This window comes from Propithecus coquereli, unplaced genomic scaffold (assembly GCF_000956105.1).
Source record: "Propithecus coquereli isolate 6110/MARCELLA unplaced genomic scaffold, Pcoq_1.0 Scaffold395, whole genome shotgun sequence".
Lineage (NCBI taxonomy): Eukaryota > Metazoa > Chordata > Mammalia > Primates > Indriidae > Propithecus > Propithecus coquereli.
The window spans coordinates 1,611,727-1,634,227 of NW_012149674.1; the positions used below are offsets into that span (position 1 = coordinate 1,611,727).

At 38.6% G+C, this 22,501-nt stretch overlaps 1 protein-coding gene across 2 annotated transcripts in view; it reads right to left on the reverse strand.

The window, feature by feature from the left end:
* Positions 1 to 22,501, reverse strand: part of FTO (fat mass and obesity associated) — a 406,389-nt gene that overhangs the window by 204,153 nt on the left and 179,735 nt on the right. For both annotated transcript variants that reach the window (XM_012652666.1, XM_012652665.1), the window contains exons 5-7: positions 22,109 to 22,188; positions 15,026 to 15,169; positions 6,237 to 6,356 (exon numbers count right to left, since the gene is read on the reverse strand). In XM_012652666.1, the coding sequence (XP_012508120.1) occupies positions 6,237 to 6,356; positions 15,026 to 15,169; positions 22,109 to 22,188 (344 nt within the window). The remainder of the gene's footprint in view (positions 1 to 6,236; positions 6,357 to 15,025; positions 15,170 to 22,108; positions 22,189 to 22,501) is intronic.

The window sequence follows — 22,501 nt, forward strand, 5'->3', positions numbered from 1 at the left end:
GTTGCTTTGTCTCACCATCTTCAGCTTTTTTAGTCTTGTTCCTGTTGTGGGCAGAGCAGAGGCACCGCGAAAGCTCCTCCTAACATTCCTGGGATGTACCAGGTACGGCCTAGTGCTTGCTACGGATGCAGCTCAACTCTCACACGGCAAACGCAAGGGTTAAAAACAGAAAGTCCTACCCACTGGTTTGCTCTGATGTTCCTGGAGATATTGTCACTGGATGTATCCTCAGTAGAATTCTATTCAACACCTCTGTCTTTAAGTACAAAGCTGTAGGCTGTAGCAGCTTTAAGAAACATAAGTATCCCTTTTTTCTGCTGCACGGTATCTGTGTGTGAAATTCTCTAAAGGGGTTTAAGTATTTACCCTGAACACTATCAGACGGTTTCTAAAATTTTCCTTATCCAGTTGCAAAAACACTTCAAAGAGAATCATAAACACAGCCCTTTGTGCTTTTGATGCACATTCTGTTTTGGAGGCTTAAACCTGAATTCTCTTGGAATTGCACATTTTCCCCCCAAAAGGACAGGATACACAACAGTTTTTCTTTTTAATTCATTACTAAATGTGTAGCAACTAAGGGAAAAAAATGGAAAACTCTGAGAGAAATTCAGAAGACAATCAAAGATGGAATCATAACTTTTTAGAAATTCATTGCTAAATTACGTATTAAATTTCCCAGCAGACAATTTGTTTTTAAAAGAACAATACAGCTGTGGGGAATTGGAGGCGGAGGGTAGGTAGGGAGGAGAATGGAAAGAACCAACCTTCCATGAACGTGTTTATGATAATCAAAAATGTGACACAGAGCTTTTAAGCTGCTATGGCTAAAACTGACTTTTTCTTTTTTCCAAATTTTCAAAGATAAATATAAAGCTTCCAAAACTCAGTGTCCGTGTACCTGTTCCAGAATTGGAATCATCGGGTGCTGGTGACTGTTTACCTGCCTCTAATCTGTGCTTATCTTTGAGCCACTCAGCACTGTCCCAGTCAAAAAGAAAAGAGAATTTAAATTTAAATTTAAAACTACTAGATATCTCACACCAGATCCTAAATCCTAATAATATACTCTGCTCCTAAATCACAATGCTAACCCTGAAAAATGAGAGACAGGATTATAGTAGCTGATGCGACTTAGTGTGTACATTAACACTAAAGGGAAAGGGAAAAATACACGTTACATATATCGTATATGTGTATATATATAAATTGGTGATTTTACCATTAATATGAACAAAAAATTAACATTCACATTTATATCACTTTCTTCCTCACATCCCCCAAAATCTTTAGTCCTAGAAGAAAGTTTAAAATGAAATCTGCTAATTGGTCTATAATACAATAGCAAATACTGGTCTACTCAGTGTATATTTCAGCAAATGAGACAGCAGCCTTGTTCCTGGATTCGGTTATAAAGAATGTAATCTAAAGCACTGTGATGATAGCTTCACTAATCTCTCCAAAAACAAACAAACTGCTCCTCAGCTCAATCACTGGCTGTTACTGTGTAACCTACACGAAGGAGGACAGGGCCACACAGCAATGGGGGGGGCTCCCCGCGCAATTTACACAGACCATTTCCACAGGCGGAAATAACAGCGGAAAACGTATGACTTGTCTTGAAAGTAAACTATTATAACTAATTTGTCAGGGACAACCTTTACATTCGTAAGTACGTTTCTCTCTTAAAACTTTAACAACGAGAAACTGGTTACATTATTAAATAAAACACCTACTCATTTTCCACGTCTCTCTCTGCTCTCCTGTGCCAAATTTTAACATAAATGGGTAGAATTAAATGTAGCCTATAGGCCACATTTAGCTTACCTAACATAATTATATGTTGTGTTTTACACTGTTTCAAACGGATACATTAAAATAATCCAGTCTTGGCTCCTACCCACTAAAGTCAATAAAGGTTATTAAGGCCAACTGCCACACAAACGCGTTGCTATGCCAGGCAGAAGAAACTGTCAGGACAGGAAATGCAATTCAAAACATTCAAAACGATCAGGATCCACTTTCTCTTGTAAAAGAAAAACCCACAAAAAAAAAGAAGCATGAAGAAATTTCTCTCCAGTATATAAATCATCAGTACCTTCAAAAATGTTTACTTTGGAAACTGTTCTAGAATATTTCCATTGGATTATACCAAATTGACCTTCATTTTTTTTTTAAGGTCAAAAGGAAATGAATAAATGTCATCAATTTAGAGGATTTCACACCTAGCATTCTTTTCTGTATCACTGTGAATTTGATAGTGTTAAAACATTTTTATAGGTAAAATAAATGTCAGTTTTGCAAAGAGCGATACCAGACCCTGAGAGACAAATGGCCTATCCATTGAATCTCTGGCTACAGCAAGACTTCCTCCCCTCACAGGAGATTTCAGCTTTTCATATTTCTCTTTACCCAGAAAGCAAAGCTTGTACAGCTTCTTTCAAATGGTAACTCTCTCTTATCCTGAAGAGTCTCCTCATAATACAATAATCTTGGATGGGGGGGGGTGTGGAGGGTAGCAGGTTGGTTAAAAAAAAAAAAAAGAAAGAAAGAAAAGAAAATACAAATATTTGAATAGTGTTATAGTGTTATAATACCTTCTTGAATAGCGAGCAAAGAGGAGGAGAAAGGCTAGCCTAAATTCCTGGATTATAAGAAAGGGTTATGTTGCTTTGGGCTTAATGGCTCATAAATTCATGAGGTAATATTCAGGGAAAATGTGATATTTTATCAGAATGTCATTCAAATATAAGGTTTAACATTTACATCACAAGAGCATGCACAGGGTAAAACTATCCTCCGGGAGAGACATGGCAAGAATAAACAGTGTGATAAAAACGGTGCTTGCTGAAAGTAGAGGATGGGGGAATTTTAGCGACAGCTGACTAAACTTTCTGAAATATGTGACTGGTTGTGACACGCGAAGCAATTACCATTAATGGAGGAAAAGTGATTTCAAAGCTCATTTTCCATTCTTCTATATCCTTCCTGAGACTACACCTTCCAACCACAAAGTGAAAAAACGAACACAAAGACAGAGAGAAATCACAGCCTAAGTCTCTTCTCTCATACAAGGGCCGTCAAAGGTTGCTTTACTCATAAGCAAAAGGGGAAAAGTAATGCACGTATTGCCTGAGGTTTTGTATTTTATTTTCTCAGCAAAAGAGATCGATGTTAGGTTGCAGAACAGACAAAAAGCATGGATTAAAGAAATCTTTCCACAACACACACACATGATTTTATAATTCAAAAAAAAAAAGCATAAAGATAAAGAAGAATCATTTGTCTAAAATGATAATAGTTTTGAGTAATATATTCCCTGGCAGCACAGTGAATGCATTCAGAAATGCCATTTAGATTAGTCTAATTCTATAGAATCCAAATGTGCACCAAACAGGGCACTTTTTATGTTAAATTGCTGTTGAATTTGTTAACCCACAACTGATTTCCTGTGTTATGGAATCTTGGAGATTACAGCTAACTTGAAGCAACAGGGATAATTCTTGACAGTTAATGGTACATTTGTATGCATTTTCCTGAAAGGCTAGCATCCTGGGCCCTCAAACCAGTAGCTCAACATTGCCCCCTACTGCTTGCAGCTTAAAAAAAATATGAAGTGGGCTGGTACAAACTAGGAATCTAACTGGCCAGTGCCAACTCCACCCTGAGCACACAAATACCAGCTGGCACTGCACTACCAGAGCCACAGAAGTGTAGACCCTGCCAATGATTATTTTCTTCTGTCTCTTCCAATAGCAAAAACAAATTTTAATGAATTTGTTAAAAGTCATTTTAAAAGGCTTGAAGCGATGCTTCAATTTAATTTAGAAGGACCATCCCTTTTATCTTGGCCCAAACCTTCACTCTGCTGATGATGATCACACTGAGGCCTGCCGAGGACAGACACTGAGGCCACTGATTTCCCTCAGAACACTTAGGAATGGCACAACAACTGCAAGGAAACCAGCTCTGGAAAATTCACAGCGTTGTTCTTCTTTTTAGCATTTTTTTATACGAGAGCTATACAATAAATAGAAGATATTCCCCCTAACTAATGTGCCAACTCCACCAATTAAAAAAATATATGTATAACTAAATCTTTTAAATGAATTCATAATGAATATCACTGGTAAGCTCACAGTATCAAAGATTTTACTTAAAAAAAATTCTTGAATGAAAGCAATTAATAAAATATTTTTTTACAAAATCAGAGTCCCTTTCTTACTTGTTCTCCAACTCTAATTCGCAGAGTTGTCAAATTACAATTTCAAAGTCAAGCTGATGTCTTACAGTCAAGGCTCATCAAGTAAAGAGATTCTAACTCATATGTAAATGGACAAAATCAGAATGATACAGTAGCAGGAAATAAGTTTCCCTGAAACCGAAGCTGCCTTTATCTATATACATCCCATAAAAATGGAGAATACTCAATACAGGTTTAGTTTAGGCATAAAACTAAGGAGATTTATGCACAGACTTTTCATTACTTCCAATTCAGTTTTCCAATGCTCACTTTTGCATTGACGCAGGTCTTCAGAGAAATCAATTTTTGTAATACTGTTAATATACTAATAGAAAGATTATGACATTCCTTCCTTAGACATATACCCACAAAAAGGCATGGTTTAAAGATTTGACGAGATGTCTGGAAAGCAAAGACTTTTGGATTCTGACCCAGACTTTTAAACTGGGGACTTCGGGGTTGTGACTTGATATATTCATTATTATAAAATAGAGATTAGGGTTGATACTCTGTTAAGTATTCTTATCGCAATAACAATAATAATAATACTAAGAAGAAGAAGGCAGAAGGAAACTTTTAGAGATTATGGATAGATTTATGGCACAGATTGAGGTGAGGGTTTCCTCAGTGTACACTTACCTCCAAACTCAAGTGGTATGCATTAATTATGTATAGCATTTTGTATGTCAATCACACCTCAAAAAAGTGGCTTAAAAAATAAAATAAAATAGGGATTAGCAATAACTATCCATTTTTGCAGATTAGTTCATTGTTTCCAGCACATTTCAAATTCTGTGCAGGGATACTGTCTCTAGAGTTTAGCAGGCTTTTGTCACTCTTCCACTACATTCCAGATTCAACTCTTTGGAGGCAGGACAGTGAGGTAGGGAAAGGCAAGGACCCTAGAGCCCACCTTCTTGAGTTCAAATCCCAGCTCCCCAACCTATTAGCTGTGTGACACTGAGGAAGTTACATAAACCCTTTGTGCTTCCATCTCCTTATCTGTAAAATGAGGGAAAAAATTATACCTACTTTATGGGGTTGTCATAAAAGTTAAAGAAGTTATACAGAAACACTTAGAATAGTGTCTGATACTTAATAAGCATCATGTAAGTGTTTGTTATTGTTACTATTATTTAAATCGACTCAATTCGAGCCCTCCCATGTGGCTTCAGCTTGCCTTCCAGCTACATTTCCTACCACATCCTCTGCATTCCTGCTCTATTCATACCTCCCTTCCTCTGACCTTGTTTTTACAGTTCCTGGAGCCCAATGTTCCTCCCCAAATGCCTCTTCCCATCACACTCCTCCCCATCCAAGGTCCCCCAACGCCACATCTGCCATTTCACCACAGTCCTGGCTCCAGTGGTATAAATTTAATACTCCCTCCTCTGGACTGTGCTTTTCTTTAAAAAACCTCTAATTACGGGATTTCATTTTAGCTACCATAATACCTGGTGATATTCGTGTCCCTCTCCTTGTGAAACTGTTTGATCACGGTGGTTGCTCTGGAGCTAGACAGCCTGCATTTCGATCTTGCTCTTCTACTTACCTGGTGACCTCGGGGGAGGCACTTAATTTCTCTGCCCCTCAGTTTTCACAGCCATAAATTCAGGCCCATAACAGTTTCAACACCTCTAGCATTGTTGTAAGAATTTAAAAAGTTAATACTGGGAAAACATTTAGAATAGCGCCTGGCGCACACAAAAATGCAAATGAATTTTAGATATTATTGCTGAATTGTTTTCCTTTCATGGCCACTTCCAGCATGTGTCTAGCACACTGCTCTATATGTAGAGAATACTCAATAAATGTTTATTAAACTGAGGTTGTACTGGCAAAATCCTGGCTATTGCCATTACCTTACCAAGAATAACCTAACCCAATAACTTGGAATAATTAAATATATATTTGCCTATGCAAATTAGGCCATGGAGGATTAGTATACAGCACAGCATCCCATAAAATACGGGCCCAGACTTCATGTACTTACCACGCCTTCCATCTTCTTCCATCGTTCCTCCAGCTGAGTCATGGGTTGACACCACCAATCAGTGCACTTTTTGTATCGATTGCCTTGAAACCAAAACTGTCTCAGCCACTCAAACTCGACCTGTGAACCATAAAGAGAAGGTGGTGATTATAACACCCTTGCAATGGATAAGCAAAGACAATAACTTCATTACCCAATTCTCTTCCTGTAACTTAACAGCCGTAGGATGAGAAAGGTGAGAAAAGCTCAGCCTAACCAGCTCCCTATATTAATTTGGCATCTCCAGGGCCTTTCTGCAAATTCAAGAAAAGAGTAATAATCTGAAAGCTGAGGCCCTCTCAGAAAGACAACCCAGTTCAGGCTGGAGAAGGGTTCTCAATGATACTTATCAGTCAAATGTTAGGAAACTGTAAGTCAATCAACAATAAATATTGAGATCCTATATTATACAGCAGCCTGTATTATACGATGGGAAAGATATAATCAAACAAAATCGACCCACCGTTCCCCTTCCCCTCCCCTCCTCTCAGGCCAGAGTCATGGTGGAAAGGTCTAGAGGAGAGGCATGAGGGAAGGCTGTCTCAGAACCAACCTCATCTCCTCCCCACGTATCATGCCACAGTGAATGCTTTGTCCAAGATGCCAAGTTATACTTCACCCACCATTCTCCCCAACTTTATCTGTGAATTCCATCTACCACATCTACCCCTTTCTTGTGGAAACTGACAAGCTGACTTTCAAATTTATATAGGCATTCAAGGTGCCTAGGATGTGGAGAAAAATATAAACGGGGAGAAACAGGGCAGGAATCCTCACACTGTTTTCTAAACTTAACATAGTCACCAAAACTGCGGAGTGAGAGAGGATAGAAGGGTCCATCAGTGAGACCTCACATTTGTGATCCATTTCTTCTGGAGGAAGGAGTAAGCACCATTAGCTGGGGAAATGAATACTCTTTAAAAAAAATAATAATCAAACAGAATATGTTTCATTAAATGTCTTTATTAAAGACTGGTATTAAAAGAAAAACACATATTAAGAGATATCAATTTCAAGTTTCTAGTTATAAAATAAAAAAGAATTTATCCAGGACAAGGAGGAGCTGGTGATAATCTTAGCCCATATAACCAAACAATATAAAATTAATTATGGAGGTATATATTAAACCTACAAAACCATTTAGATTGTCACTTGTCAACTCAGTCAAGGCAAATGACAATAGACAAAAAAAAAAAAAAAAAAAAGGTTAGCAAAAATACTAGTACAAGCTGAGTGTCCCTTATGCAAAATGCTTGGGACCAAAAGTGTCTCGGATTTTGGAATATCTGTATTATATACTTATTGATTGAGCATCCCAAATCTGAAAATCTGAAATCTAAAATGCTCCAATGAACGTTTTCACTCAAAAAGTTTTGAACTTTGGAGCATATCGAATTTCAGATTTTGGGATAAGGAATTCTCAACCTATAATTTTTTTTCCTTCCTATGACTCTATTATAGTAAACTTCTATTGTTTGCTGCCTTAGCATTCTTCCTTCTATTCTAGCAAAACCCTGCAAATCGTTTGCTAACCCATCCCTTCCCCAGTCTCAGTCCATGTGCTCTGGACAGAGCTCCAGCTCCAATACCAGGAGTGGAATGTGCAGCCCAGGTCTAGGCCAATCAGCCTGCTACATTTCTCTAGTCACAGAATTGAGTTTGAGGAGAACAGATATATGTTCAATCAAAATAAGTCTCAAGACTGTCAGAAGATACAGGAAGAAGACTCTGTAGCCATTTTGCCAACAAATGGGAAGAATAGAGCCAATACAGCAGGAGGTAGCTGTAAGATAAAAAGATAAAAACCAGGTACTGGTGACATCAACTGACCCTTGATCAAGCTATTCCCAAAGCCCTTTTTATTCAAGCCAATTCAGGTTGAGCCTTCTATCCCTTGCAACTGAAATAATTCCAACATAGATAGATGAGAGGCTGAGTTAACCTTTGGAAGTATAAGAAATTGTTTTCTATCTATTTTCCAAGTCTTCTATCACTCATCTTCCACTAGAAAATCAAATTTTAACATCACAGTGTAATTCCATTGATTCTAAAAACTCTTATTACCACTGCCCTCTAAAGAAATGTAGAACAATCATAGCTTCATGTCAGGTTGCCTGGCTTTGCTAAGGTGATCATGTTCCATATACAGATACAGAGAGCTTTTATAATCTTCACCTGTTACCACAAAGAATTATTTTGTTTGTTTATCCATATTAAACTTTCAAGAGGCAAACAAAAGCAACTTGTGAAGATTTAACAATGGAGACAATGGTTCAAATAAGTAACCTGAGAACACCAAGTCATATGAAAAGGTTTTAGTTTACATTAACTAAATGTTTGTTTGATATGTAGAACTGATTTCAGTTAAACCTGTTTAAACAAAACAAAACAAAACCAAAAAGGAATGTAGACCATATTAAAACAACAGTTGCTACACCTTATCTGTGGTATTAAAAGACAGTGGTTAACAGACACAAACTTGAGTACTTTGAAAGGAGAATGAATACAAGTACAGTTCAACTTCTGTAAAGATACAGGTTTAACAACATATTTATTACAAGGAAAAAAATGAGTTCTTTTTCATGGATCGCACATGAAATTTGTTCACGCTATAGGAACAACCTGTCAACAAATCATCAAGCCCTATTTTAGCGATAGTAGAGTTGAAAGGTTTTAAAAGGTTTTACAAACTTTGGACTGGTTACATCCATTGTTGAAGAGGACAAAATGCATAAGCCTTGGCAACCTAGTATCTCAGGAAATAAAATAAATTACCACATGTAATTAATTCATCCAACTTATCAGGATACAAGAGAATCTGGATTTTAGGAAATTAAAACCCAGAAGCAAGGAAAAGGACATATCAGGGGACTCTGCTATTGGACAAGAGAGCAAAGAAAGAGCCATGTCCCTTTTAATAAATAATGCCTTCATCTGCCTAACTATCATTTGAGGCAGATAGTTGGTTATGGTTAAGAATAAGGGCTCTGGAGTCAGTTCAAAAGTGGGTTCTGGCCGGATGACGTGGAACTGTGAGTCAACCATTGCCCAGGCCTGGTAGCTCACACCTGTAATCCTAGCACTTTGAGAGGCTGAGGCAGGAAGAGGGCTTGAGGTCAGGAGTTCAAGACCAGCCTGAGCAAGAACGAGACCTGTCTCTACAAAAAATAGAAAAATTAGCTGGGTGTGGTAGGGTGCACCTGTAGTCCCAGTTACTCAGAAGGTTGAGGCAGGAGGATCACTTGAGCCTAGGAATTTGAGGTTGCAGTGAGCTATCATGACACCACTGCACTCTAGCCTGGGTAACAGAATGTGACCCTATCTCAAAAAAATAAAGTGGGTTCTAATACAGAATGGCTATGTCATCCATCTGTCATCTGTAAATTAGGGATAATTATTAGTATATAATATCCACATAGGTTTGTGATGAGGATTACATGAGTTAATAATAAACTGCCTACTATGTGTCAGGCACTTGCTTGATGCTAAGAATACAAACCAAACGAGACCACAAGGCTTCAGACTTACTGTCTTCAAGCATCTCACAACCACATAAAATTTTCTGACCAGAAGTTGTAATGCCCATGTCAACTCATGCCCACCCCTCTCCACTAATGGTAGTCAGAGAAGTTCAACACTGAGGACCTACTCCCAACAGAGTGTTATTCACGAGTTGAAGTACTGCCCACGAGATGCAATCTTGGTGGACACCAAACCCATGGGCATGCATTTCATTCAATTCCATGGCCTGACTTTTTCATGTCAATGCTGTAGATAAAAATATTATAGGACTGTAATCAAACACCAACGTCATCACTTCCCCCAATGCCAAGAAAAGTAGTTGGCTCTTTTCTTAAAATTAATTAAGGAAGCAAAAAATATTTCCAGCTGCTTCACTCAGTTTGAGGTAAAAAAAAAAAAAAAAGAAAAGAAAAAAATTGTTTCCCCCTAAACTCTGGGGATTAGAAAGGAAAGCTGCAGCATGATATTGCACAAAAACCAAAGGGACCCAAGGATCAGGACTTAGAATACAATGGAAGCCTTATTACATTAAGAATTAAAAAAAAAAAAAAATCAAAGCCTAACCATACCGAGTGATTGGTAAAGTTCTAACCATACAGCAGTAGGGTCTTCCTCTCTTCTCCAGAGCTATAGGCCCTCCAAGGAGGCTCACAGCTACCAGAGCAGAAATAAAGAAACAAGCCGTCAGGAGGACAAATGTTGATGTGATGCCAAAGAACATTCCACGGGCGATACAGATCCCCGTGACGGGAACAGCAGGGAGACAACCCACAGGAGCTCTCTCAAGGTTCTCTGAGTCTTCAATATGCTTACGAAGGAAACTTCCTGATTTCAACCAGGCATTTAATAAAAATTCACTATTATCCAACCTTTTGAACAATTACAATATAAAGGAAATTAATTAATGCCCACAGGCATCAGAAGGCACACTGACAGCTTAGAGGCCCTGCAGGATCTTGAACGACTTTCTGAATCTTCAGAGAAAAATGAGAACATGTTCACAATAGCTTTAGGTTCATAGCTATGACCCAGAAAACCATCTCTGTAACCCTCTTACCCATACCTGCCTTCCCCATGGAACTGTCAAAAAAGGGATCAATCAAGAGAATCTTTTCTCCCCAAAATACCTAGAAAAAGTATAAGGGGGAGGAAGAAACAGAATCCCCCCACCTATCTGCACCTAGGCATTGGAGAATAAAGCTAATAAGATTTCAAAATTATTTTCTGAGCCACTATATCACCATATAGTTGTATTCCTATCACCCCTACAGGTAAGCAAATGTCACCTACTTTTCTTCTGCCGAGTTTGTTTAAGCTCTTGATTTGGTCCCAGGTCAGCCAATGAGTTCCCTCGTGAGATGTGTGAACATGAACCGTGGGGTTAATGTCTCACTGTAATAACTGCAGTAAGTTATTTTGCCAAGAAAGAAATTAGAGCAGGGAGAGATGCTCTGTCTACAAAGAGATAACCTGTGAAGGCCCATCGCCGCAGTTGTAAGGAAGATGAAGGTCTGATTAGAAGAAAATGAGAACCAAACAATGCTATCGAACAGTGCATTCTTCCAGGGGAAATTTAGTTAAGTGAAGAGACTGAATTCCACATTTTAATATTTTTAAGAATAAAAATAAATCATTTAATAACATAGAGGAAGACTCTGCTTCTAATTGAATCAAAATCTTTCCTAAGCATCGGAATTGGAAAATGTACCTCCAAAAGGAACTCAGTTCCTATGCCGAAAGTTCCCAAATTGCTTAGTTAGAAACCATTCTAGGCCGGGAAAACAAACCACTTAAAACCCGCACAGCCTGAGAATTTGCAGCATGTAAAACCCAGGGCTTCATCCTATAATTAGTCCAGCAAAGACACACGGCTTTGAAGAGAGCGGAAAGCAAACAACAAAAAGTTGCGAGCTATCGTGGACATGTGTTGCTTGCGTCTAACGATAGAACAAAGTAGAGTGTGAGCGTGCAAGCGCTTAATCCCAGGCCAATTTATATGGCAAAAGAACAATCTCTATGTGCCCTGACATATGGAATTAATTCTTAAAGTAAGGAGATGACCTTGAAGAATTGAAGACTGGGGGGGGATGGTGAAGACTGGCACACACGCTGTTCAGATTGAAGATCACTCCCTCCATTCAACCCCAGGCTAGCTCAAGGGTGTGAGGTTTCCGATACAGCACAACTCTGCCCCACCTCCCGAACATATACAGTGTCAAAAGCGGGCAGCCACTTTCTGAAGCAGATGGATTTAGATGATGATATTCTACTGTTAGATAAACAGTGTGATTTTATAGATTTCCTCTACCCACTGATGACAGCCAAACATCACAGTCACAGAAGAAGACCTGAAAGGATGGGAAAATATAAGCAGCCATTTTGCTGGCTTGACCCCTAAAATTGAGAGAGGTTTTAGAGAAGGAAATAACTAAATGCCCAGACTAGAAATTCTGTATTATAAATATGGAGAAGGACATAATTTTGCTCCCAGGTCTAATTCAGGGAGGTCATCAGGCCCATAAATGCACATCTTTCCTGAAATTCTGGCTATCAGCAGTGTCACGAGGAGGGAGTAATGAGAAAGAAAATGGGACACTTATCAGGCACAAAGGAAGGGAAGAACGTCAGGCTCACAGCTTAGTGTTAGAAGGGGATGCTATTCCCTGAAAGGCAGAATTTCTTTGTCTTTGGTTCTGGAGATTATGACAACGTTTCACAAAGTGTGCAGCAGCTCAGAAGATATTAAATATCTTTTAAAGACATTGAAAAGATATTGTATGTCACTGTGGGAGCAGATATTTTTTCTGCTTTGCTCAAAATCCTTCAATGGCTCCCCATTTCCCTCGGAGCGAAAAGGAAAGTCCTTGTCCGTACAGGGGCCTCCCAGTCTCCCAGGACTATCGCTGGACCCTCTTCTCCTGCAACTCGCTGCCTCACCGCCTCCGCTCACAATGCTGTCCCTGAACTAGTCCACGAACTCCAGGCATTCCCCTATCTCATGGCCTTTGTAGCTGTTGTTCCTTCTGCCCGAAATGCTCTCCCCCGACAGCCACGTGGCTCGCTCTCCCAACTCCTTCAAATCTCTGCTCAAAAAACGTCTTCTCAATGGCGATGCTCTCTAGTTCTCTCAATTTCCATTACCTTGCTCTGCTTGTTTCATTCTGTAGCACTCATCTACTTCCAACATACTATCTAATTTACCAATATATTATGTTTATTATTTATCATCATCACCCTGTACTAGAATGTCTATTTTATTTACCAATATATCCTAAAGTACCCAGAAGAGTAAGCTGGCACAGGCTCAGTAATTGTTTTATATATATATATATATATATATATATAAAATTTATCTATCTATACATCTAATTTATTTAGAGACGAGGTCTTACTCTGTCGCTCAGGCTAGAATGCAGTGGCATAATTAGAGCTCACTGCAGCCTCAAATTCCTGGGCTCAAGTGATCCTCTCACACCGGGACTACAGATGCATGCCATCATGTTCAGCTAACTTTTCTTATTTTTTGTGGAGATGAAGTCTCGCTATGCTGCCCAGGCTGGTCTCGAACTCCTGTCCTCAAGCGATCCCCCCACCACTTGGCCTCCCAAAGTGCTCAGATTACAAGCGTGAGCCACCGCACCCGGCCTCGGTAATTATTTATTGGAAGGATGAAGGAGAACATTTTTGCATTCTAAATCTCCATCAATCATTCTAATTATATCAAAAAGAAAGCCTCAGATTGGTGACGATCTTCAATAGTTCTCTACCACTTGTTAGTTTCTTTTTTCCCTTTTAACGGTTTTCTTTTTTTGTGAGGTATAATTTACCCACCATAAAATTCACACATTTTAAGTGCAGAGTTCAATGATCTTTAGAAAATTTATGAAGTTGTGAAACCATTACCACTAATCTCCCTTCTTAACATGAGGAAAGGAGACTTTAGGCTCAGAGCCCCCTCCAGACAAGAATATCTGCCGGAATGTAATATCGTTGCCCTGTTTTCATTGGATATATTTTTCTGGTTACTTTTTCTTTTGGATCATGATACTGGATTTCCACTTAAAGTGGCAATAAAAGGTTTCCTTTTTAAAGAAATTTATATGTGTAAAAAAATGACTTGACTTAAAGAAAAATATTAAATAGCCAATGATGTATGTTGTCCAAAGATAGAGCAAATATTGCAAGGGTGTTAATAGGAACAGTAAAGTCTGTAAAATACTGATGCTTGGAATCCAAATCTGCTGATCTCAGAGACTATGAGATCGCAACTTATTTTATAAATAAAGAGCAAGGCACTGACACTTGCTCCTAGGGCCTACCTTCAGTTCCCATCAGCCCTTGGTAGGAAATGATTCTGCAGGAGTCCCTTGTGTTTCTGCATGTCTTGTGAGCAAGCACTAACTGCTCTGTGTGTCAGACTTTCATTGCAAGGATGTTTATATAGCAAACAGCCTTAGTAGATAGAGAGAGTTTATTCCTTCAGAACAAAGGGCAGGTTTGTGTATAGACTCACAAGATAAAGACAGTGTCTTGACCTGGAGTGAAGGCCAGGCATGCTTACTATCCACTTAAAAAGATACAGGAGCCCGTAGCTCAAGTTTCCCCTCCTATAACGCAACCCCTCAATCTGTACATGTTATGTGGCCTACTTTACATCACCCTATAGAAATAGAGGCTTCACAAACGCTGTGGTCTGAAAGTCTATGTCCCTCCTAAATTCATATATTAAAATCCTAACACCCAAGGTGATGGTATTAAGAGGTGAGGCCTTTGGGAGGTGATAGATCATGAGGCTCTGCCCTCATAAATGAGCTTAGTGTCCTTATAAAAGAGGCCCGAGGGATCCTGTCTGCCCCTTGCACCACATAAGGACGGAGTGAGAAGGTGCCATCTATGAGTCAGGAAACAGCCCGCACCAGACACCCAATCTGCTGGTAACTGGATCTTGGAATTGCCAGCCTCCAGAACTGTGAGGATGAATTTCTGTTGTTTAGAAGCTACCCAATCTTTGGTATTTTTGTTATAGCGGCCCAAATGGACTAGGACCGAGAACTAACATAAAAATGGTGATACTCTGGCTACTGCTATTGTTGTAAGCAATAACCCATCCTTCACCTCTGACCCAGCAGTCTCATGTCTTATACCAGTCTGAAACTGTGGCAGAGTAACTCGTTAGCATGCAAGTAAGGTAGAATCTCAGACCCTTCACGATTCTTGAGAGGCCTCACCTCATTGTGAATTTCTTCTCCCTGTTTCAAAACTGCAGGCTCAAAGGATTTCAAAGAGACGTCACCGTTGTCCACATCGTCCCGGACATTCTGCAGAGCCAGCTGGCAGCGTTGTAAGATATAATCCAAGGTTCCTGTTGAGCACTGTTGAGACAGAACCATCAATCAAGATTAGGAGCACAATCCACATTTATCATGCCACTCTTCCTAGGAGGGTTTGCATCTGCCCCTCTCCATGCATTCACCTGTTGTCCCCACAGCTCAGCCTACCCTCCTTAACTCAAGAATGACTACAGTGGCCCGCCCACTGGGCTCTGCACTGCCAGCTCGGCCTCATTTGGGCCACTCAGTTTGCTGGTTTTCTTTCCTTACATGGGCCTCATATCTCTAACTAAACAGTAGGCTTTCTGAGGCTAAGGCCCCATTTTTGCATACATTGTTTACATACGCTACAGCATCTAGAACTGAGTCTCACATGTAGAAGAAACTTAAATAATCACTGGATAAATAACTAGTTAACCAGGAAGTCAAGGGCACTGACTTTATCTCCAGTGCCCTCAGCAATGGGAAAGAAAGGTAACCAGACGGCAGACTTGGTATGAAAAGCACAGTAAATAGAATAGTAATGGCGAGTGGTGGTGGGGGAAATGAAGTTATAAATAAAAGAAAAGAACTCATTTCCCTTTTCTGCAAAAAGCACACACTAGGCAGTGCAGACCTTGGCAGAAGAAATCCTTCAAATGGAAAATATGTGGCTCCTGCCATCCAGGCACGTTCAAAGATATAACTTAGCACCTGTGCATCAGCAGGGACTCTGATAACTAGTTCATCCCTTTCTGAGTCGGTGGGAGCAAAACAGAGGTCAAATGGACAAACACCTTTTTTTAAATGATCACGTGTCGGAAAACAAGAGGATGCAGATGGACTGTGCATCCGTTTGTTTTGATAATAAAATGATTTCCTAGAATGATAAAAAGCAAGCTATAAATATGCTTTAGACCTAAGGAGGGAAATGTATCCCTAAAATATTTTTATTTTAATATTTATAATTTAAACTGAGCCCTTGGACATAACCTTGAAGGCTAATCCTCTGGTATAAAAATTCTTTGCACACTTACTGCCATCTTATACAATACCAGCAAGCCTGGGAAAAAACAAAGTTTCTGTGCCAATAAACAGAAGCTTGACTGATATGTATTTTACTATGAAGATCCCAGAGTGCTGGGAACACAAGGGCAGGCAGCTCCAATTTGCTGCAAAAAAAACCAAAGAATGGGGGTGAATTACCACTCACTTTTGTCCCACAGCTACCTTTACAAAATCTTTTTACTATGTCCATCTGTCTAGAAAGTTCTCTTACTTGGACCTTTACTTTCCCAAGTATGAAGTGAGTTACACAAGAGGTTATTAATTGCATTGTCATTTATTACAGCTAAAGATTGGAAACAATCTAAATTTCCCAACAATAGGAAACCAGTTAAATGAACTATGGTGTAACCATACTTGTGCCCCCACCCCCAAAAAAGGCAGGGGAGAGAGTGGAATTTTTTTTTTTCTGGACATACAGTATTTTCTTTGATCAGGCCTAGTTTGGATTTTGTTTTGGTTTTTTTGGGGGGGTAACAATTTTATTGAGATATAATTCATATATCATAAAATTCAACCATTTTAAGCATACTATTCAATGTTGTTCAGTATAATCACAGTTGTGTAACCATCACTACAATTAATTTTAGAACATTTTTTATCACCCCAAAAAGAAACCCTGTGCCATTTAGCAGCCTCCCCCTCCCATTTCCACCAACATTTCAGCCCTAGGCAACCACTAATCTACTTTCTATGTCCTTAGATAGGCCTGTTCTAGACATTTCATATAAATCAAATCACTCAATATGTGATCTTTCCTAATCAATTTCTTCCACTTACCATGGTTTCAAGATTCATCCGTGTTACAGCATGTATCAGTAGTACTTCATTCCCTTTTAATGCCAAATAATATTCAATTGTATAGATAGGCCACATTTTGTTTATCCATTTATTAAGTGGTTAACCTTTCAGTTGTTTCTACTTTTTCGCTATTAGGAATCAAGCTATTATGAACATTCATATACAAACTGCCATTACTCTTGGGTATATATACCCATACATATACCCAATACCCATTGGGTATTGTGTCCTAGAGTGACTTTGTATTTAACCTTCTGAAGAAGTGCCAGACAGTTTCCGAAAGTGGCTGTACCACTGTATATTCCCTCCAGCAGTGCAGGAGGATACCACTTTCTGCACGTCCTCACCAATACTTGTTACTGTCTCCTTGATTCTAGCCATTCTAGTGCGTGTGAAGTGGTATCTCATCGTGGTTTTGATTTGCAGTTTCCTAGTGACTAATGATGTTGACCATTTTTCATGCATGTATTAGCCATTTGTATACCTTCTTTAGGCCCATGTTAATTCAGATCCTTTGCCATCTTCAACTGGATTATTTATCTTTTTAATTATTGAGTTGTAAGAATTTGAATATTCTAGATACAATTACTTTATGAGATATATGATGTGCAAATATTTAATCCCATTCTATGATAACACTGGTTGCTTCTGGGGAGGAGGAGCTGCTTGGCTTGAGAAGAATGAGACTTTAACTGTATACCCTTAGATATTTTTTTAAAAATTTTAAGCCATTTCAGTAACTACCTATTCAAAAAATAATTATACATAAAGCTTGAATTTTAAAAAGACATTCTGTATTGAATCCTAACAGCATTCTGTCATAACTAGAAAAAACTAAAATCAAAGAAAGGTCAAGAGGCATCAGATGTAATCTAGTAATATACAACCAAAAAACTCAATAAATTTCTTCTCCGATTAACTAAAATGAATTTCAAAACATCATAGCCTTAGCATACTTTGTGTCCTACATATTGCAAATAGGCAGAAAACAACAAATCATTTTGTTTGGCACATATAAGATAAGTAATGCTAATACTGTATGAAGGAGAGGACATTTGTAGAACAAGTGAGGGATATAAAGTTGCATGAATTTCTTCCCCTCCTCTATTAAAGAAAACAATAATGTAATTTCAGTGTTGGAGGAAAAAGCTTTTTGATTCTTCTACTATTGAAAACAATAAGATGAAATAAAAAATTTTAAATAAGATGAAAACATAATCCCACCATCTTAGCCTATTTTTATCTTTTTACTACATGTGATTCTTTGTCCATACACAGTTGCATATCAATGTATATGCTGTTTTTCACTGTTTGTACATAAATGTTCAAGACAGCCATTGAAAATGGTTGTTAATTAAGGTCACAGTCAACAATCTAATTAAATGGTCACATACTATAAAGGCACTAAGGTTCTGCCCAACTTTCACTACTACTGATCATGCTTGATAAACATCTGTATATACACACTTCTATTTAATTATTTCCTGGGTTTGATTCCTAAAAACAGTGTTATGAGATCAAAGATAGGATTTTTTATGGTGCTTTATACATAGTCCCATATAGCTTTCTAAAAAGTAGACCAACTAGAAGAACTAGCAGAAGTATATGAATTGTACCAGTTTTACTGTAACTTTGTCAGCACTGAATATCACTATTTTTTACTTTAGTAGGAATATTTTGGCACAAATAAGAAGTGACCTTAAGATAGTTAATTTCTTTAAATTTACTTTTAATTTTAAGGTGATTTTTAAGGCCTGTTTACCCAGGATCATCTATAACACAGACCAGCAAACTGTTTCTTAAAAGACGAAACAATAAATATTTTAGGCCATTGCAGGCCATAAGGTCTATGTTGTAACTACTCAATTCTCCCACATAGCTCCAAAGCAGCCATACATAATATAGAAACAAATGAGTGTGGCTGTGTTCCAATAAAACTTTATAAAAACAGCCAGCTGGCCTGCGAGCCACAGTTTGCTGACCCCTGCAAGGTATTCACATCGTTCACATGAAAATATACAATCATAGATTTGGGGTAATGTTTTCTCCTGACAGAATCACTATACATATTCATCTCTTTATTTATAGTTAATTAGTGCTAAAAATGTGGCCTAAAAATTAGAAGACACAAACACAACTATGAATAAAAAGAGAATAAACAGAGAAAACTAAGCCTCAGGATATTTTGAAATCGATGCTACTCTAATGACTACGAAATTGGTCCAGCAAGGCCAGGAGGGTGCTTTTCAAACTATACTCCAAAGTGCTCCCTTTGGGTGCTTTTATGTGTGTGTGTTCACTGCAAGAGGTAGCGGGCAAGAAGTTTCCTGCTCTCTCACATGTTTCACTCCCACATTTCCATTTGTCCGTTGAACTGTTTCACTCGGCAGCTCCAACCCAGCCTGTTCAAAACTGAACGAATTCCTGTCTTCCCCTAATGTCTTAGACCCCCTATTTCTACTAATGTCATCCCTGAATCATCTAGACTTGAAAGTCAAGAGTCATCCCAGAGCCTGGCACATGGAAAACATCCAATAAAGAGTTAGTTCATTCATTCATTAACTCATTATTACATTCCTCTCTCCATTTTAATCAGTCAGTTGCCAAGTTTTACACTGTCTCTTACATTATTCATGGGATTTTCTTCTTTTTTCCTCCTGCCACTGCCTTAGTTCAGACCCTGATAGATTTAAGTGATGCCCCTATCATTTTCATCTTCTTAAAGTTATCTCAGTATGTCACTACCAAGATAAAAAATAATCAATAGTCCACAAGTGCCAACCAACTTAAGTTCAAACACCTAATCTGATATCCGAGATCTTTCACAATCTGGTCCCATGCAGCAATCAGCCTTAGCTGCCAACGTTCCCTTTGGCACCCTAGGACCTGCTCAAAGTACAGCCACTCAATACTCCCCAAGCATCGGCATCCCATCCCAATCACGAGATTCCCACCTCAGTCCTGGTTCATCCCATTAGCTGTCCTAAAATTTCCTAAAATCCCTAATACCTACATGTTCAATCCCTATATCTTACCTGTCATAAAAGGCTAATACACACTTCACCTCACCCACGAAGCTTTATGGTATTTGATACTTTCTGTTCTATAATGCACTATACTTACTTATAAACTGTAAGTATCTTGAAGACACTGAACATATCAACCATTCCTGCTCACATGGGCCTAAAAGACTAGCTTGAACATGAACAAAAGTTTAATGAATGAATGAACAAACTGCAATCCCTTCTCTTGAACAGCAGTGTTCAATGAATAGCAATTCTTATAATCAAGACTTGCTAATGATTTAATGTTTCTTGCTTTATTATGTATACTCTAGTATATAAATGGAAAAAGAATAACCTTCCATACGAAGAGCTGTAGTTGTTCCTATCTCCTATTAGTTTTTCATCAGAATAAAATGAAAAGATAGTCATATTAGGAGTATCAGCAGTAATAGTAATTTAAGAGTAGTATTAGTGTCTAACATTCTTTGTACACCCATCACTGTTCTAAAAGACTTACATGTATTAACTAATTTAATTCTTGTAAGAACCCTATGAATTTGATATGATTGTTATCCCCATAGAATATATTTCCCCAAACTTTTTGTTAATCTTTTATTTATCATTACCAGCCCTCTGATCACAGAACTAATGAGCTTGTCTACTCTTCCAGGTTAGATGAGGAAAGACGTAAGAAAGATATACTTAAGTAGCCACATACTCAAGAGATGTATGAGAACAAGATTCTTGGGAGGTTTATAGCTAGAAAGAAAGATGCTTATAACCAGGGAAATGAAATCTTTCTGTACAAGGCACATATTAGAAGCTCCATAAATGTTCCTTCCTCTTTTCCTTCCTTCCTTTCTTCTCTTCCTTCCCTTCCTTCCTTCCCTTCCTTCTTTCCTTTCCTCCTTTCCTTTCCTTCCCTACCTCCCTCCCTCTCTCCCTTCCTTCCTTCCTTCCTTCCTCCCTCCCTTCCCTACTTCCTAACAGAACCTCTTTCTGGCCTTGAAGATAATCATTTCTGTGTTTATTTAAAATTTGTCTTCCCAACTCAAACATAAGTTCAGCAAAGGTAGTGGATATGTTGATGGCTCTACGACCTAGGCCTACCAAGCTGGACACACAACAGGAACTCAGATATTTAAGCGAGTGAGTGAATGGACATGAGAAGAAAGGGGAGAAAGGGAGGCAGGAATGCATGACGGGCTTGCTGGCATCTTGGTTTAAATAGTTACTCATTCCCTCTCTGCCACATAGCAAAGTGACTGGTCCACTAGTAAAGCTATTTAATCACCAAAAGACACGACCTTGCCGTATAGACTCACATAGTCTTGAGACCAAAAGACCCTCTGCTTGTGCTTCCCTGCTACTTTTTTTTTTATCACTTCTCCCCAATTTTCTCACACTTGTCCCCTGTGGTTCCATGGAAAGTCAAGCTATAAAGCAAAGCATGGATAACGAGCTTGGGTGGGAGGTCAACTTGTAATCCTTTTCATGATTATTCATTCCCCCGCTCTCTGGAACCCTTCTTAACTGAGCAATGGGACCTCAGGATGACTAATATGAGTTTTTCTCATTTTTAAATCTTCCATTCTGAGCTTGTCTGATCAGCTGACCATCAGCCACTACAAGTGGTAGCAGAATTTAGCAATAAAGTCTGTGCTACGAACACAGCTGGAAAGCTCAGAAATTCCTTGGCACCACTATAACTTTCTCCTTAATTTACATTCACGTGACTAGAAGTCTGACCAAAAAGTTAAGGAAAATGTAAATTCTTGACCATCTGAATGCAGCCACAGCTAACAGATGCACAGGCACAAGAAACCACCCGTTTCCTTCTGGCCATCTCCTGTCCCTGACCTTGACAGATACATCCTCCTAAACAAATCTCTAACTATCTAACTTGCCAATGGCATTTTCCTTCTCCAAGAAACATAACTCCAAGAAGCAAAATAAACCTATCCCATGCTATGGATACTTACTTAAAAAGCGAGTAAACAGAGACTAAAGTCAAGTTACGTGGAAGCAATTTTCCTATCAAATACTCTTCCAAAGCTCCATGATAAATTGCTCGTTCGACCACCTCTGTCTCATCCAATTAGGTGTGAATCACATTTCTATTTACACTTACCTCTGCCACTCGGTGGGTGGAACTAAACCGAGGTTGTGAACCAGCCAAAACACAGTGTTGGTGGGTGGCATTGAGATCATCTACAGGAAAAAAATCAAAAATTTACAAAAACACATTTATTAGTTAGTATATACTATACACTATTTAAAATACAAAGTAAACAGTAAACGCACCACGCAGGAAATGACAATAACCAAGGAATTAGCACTTACCTTGTATTCACTAAACACTTCCTTTTAAATACGGTCTCACTCTCTCTCTCTCTCTATACACACACACATACACACACACATGCACACACACACACACATTTATATATATAAAATCACACAAACCATGACACTTTGAAGAGTGAATAATTATTCCAGAACAGGTATAAACCAGGACTTTCCT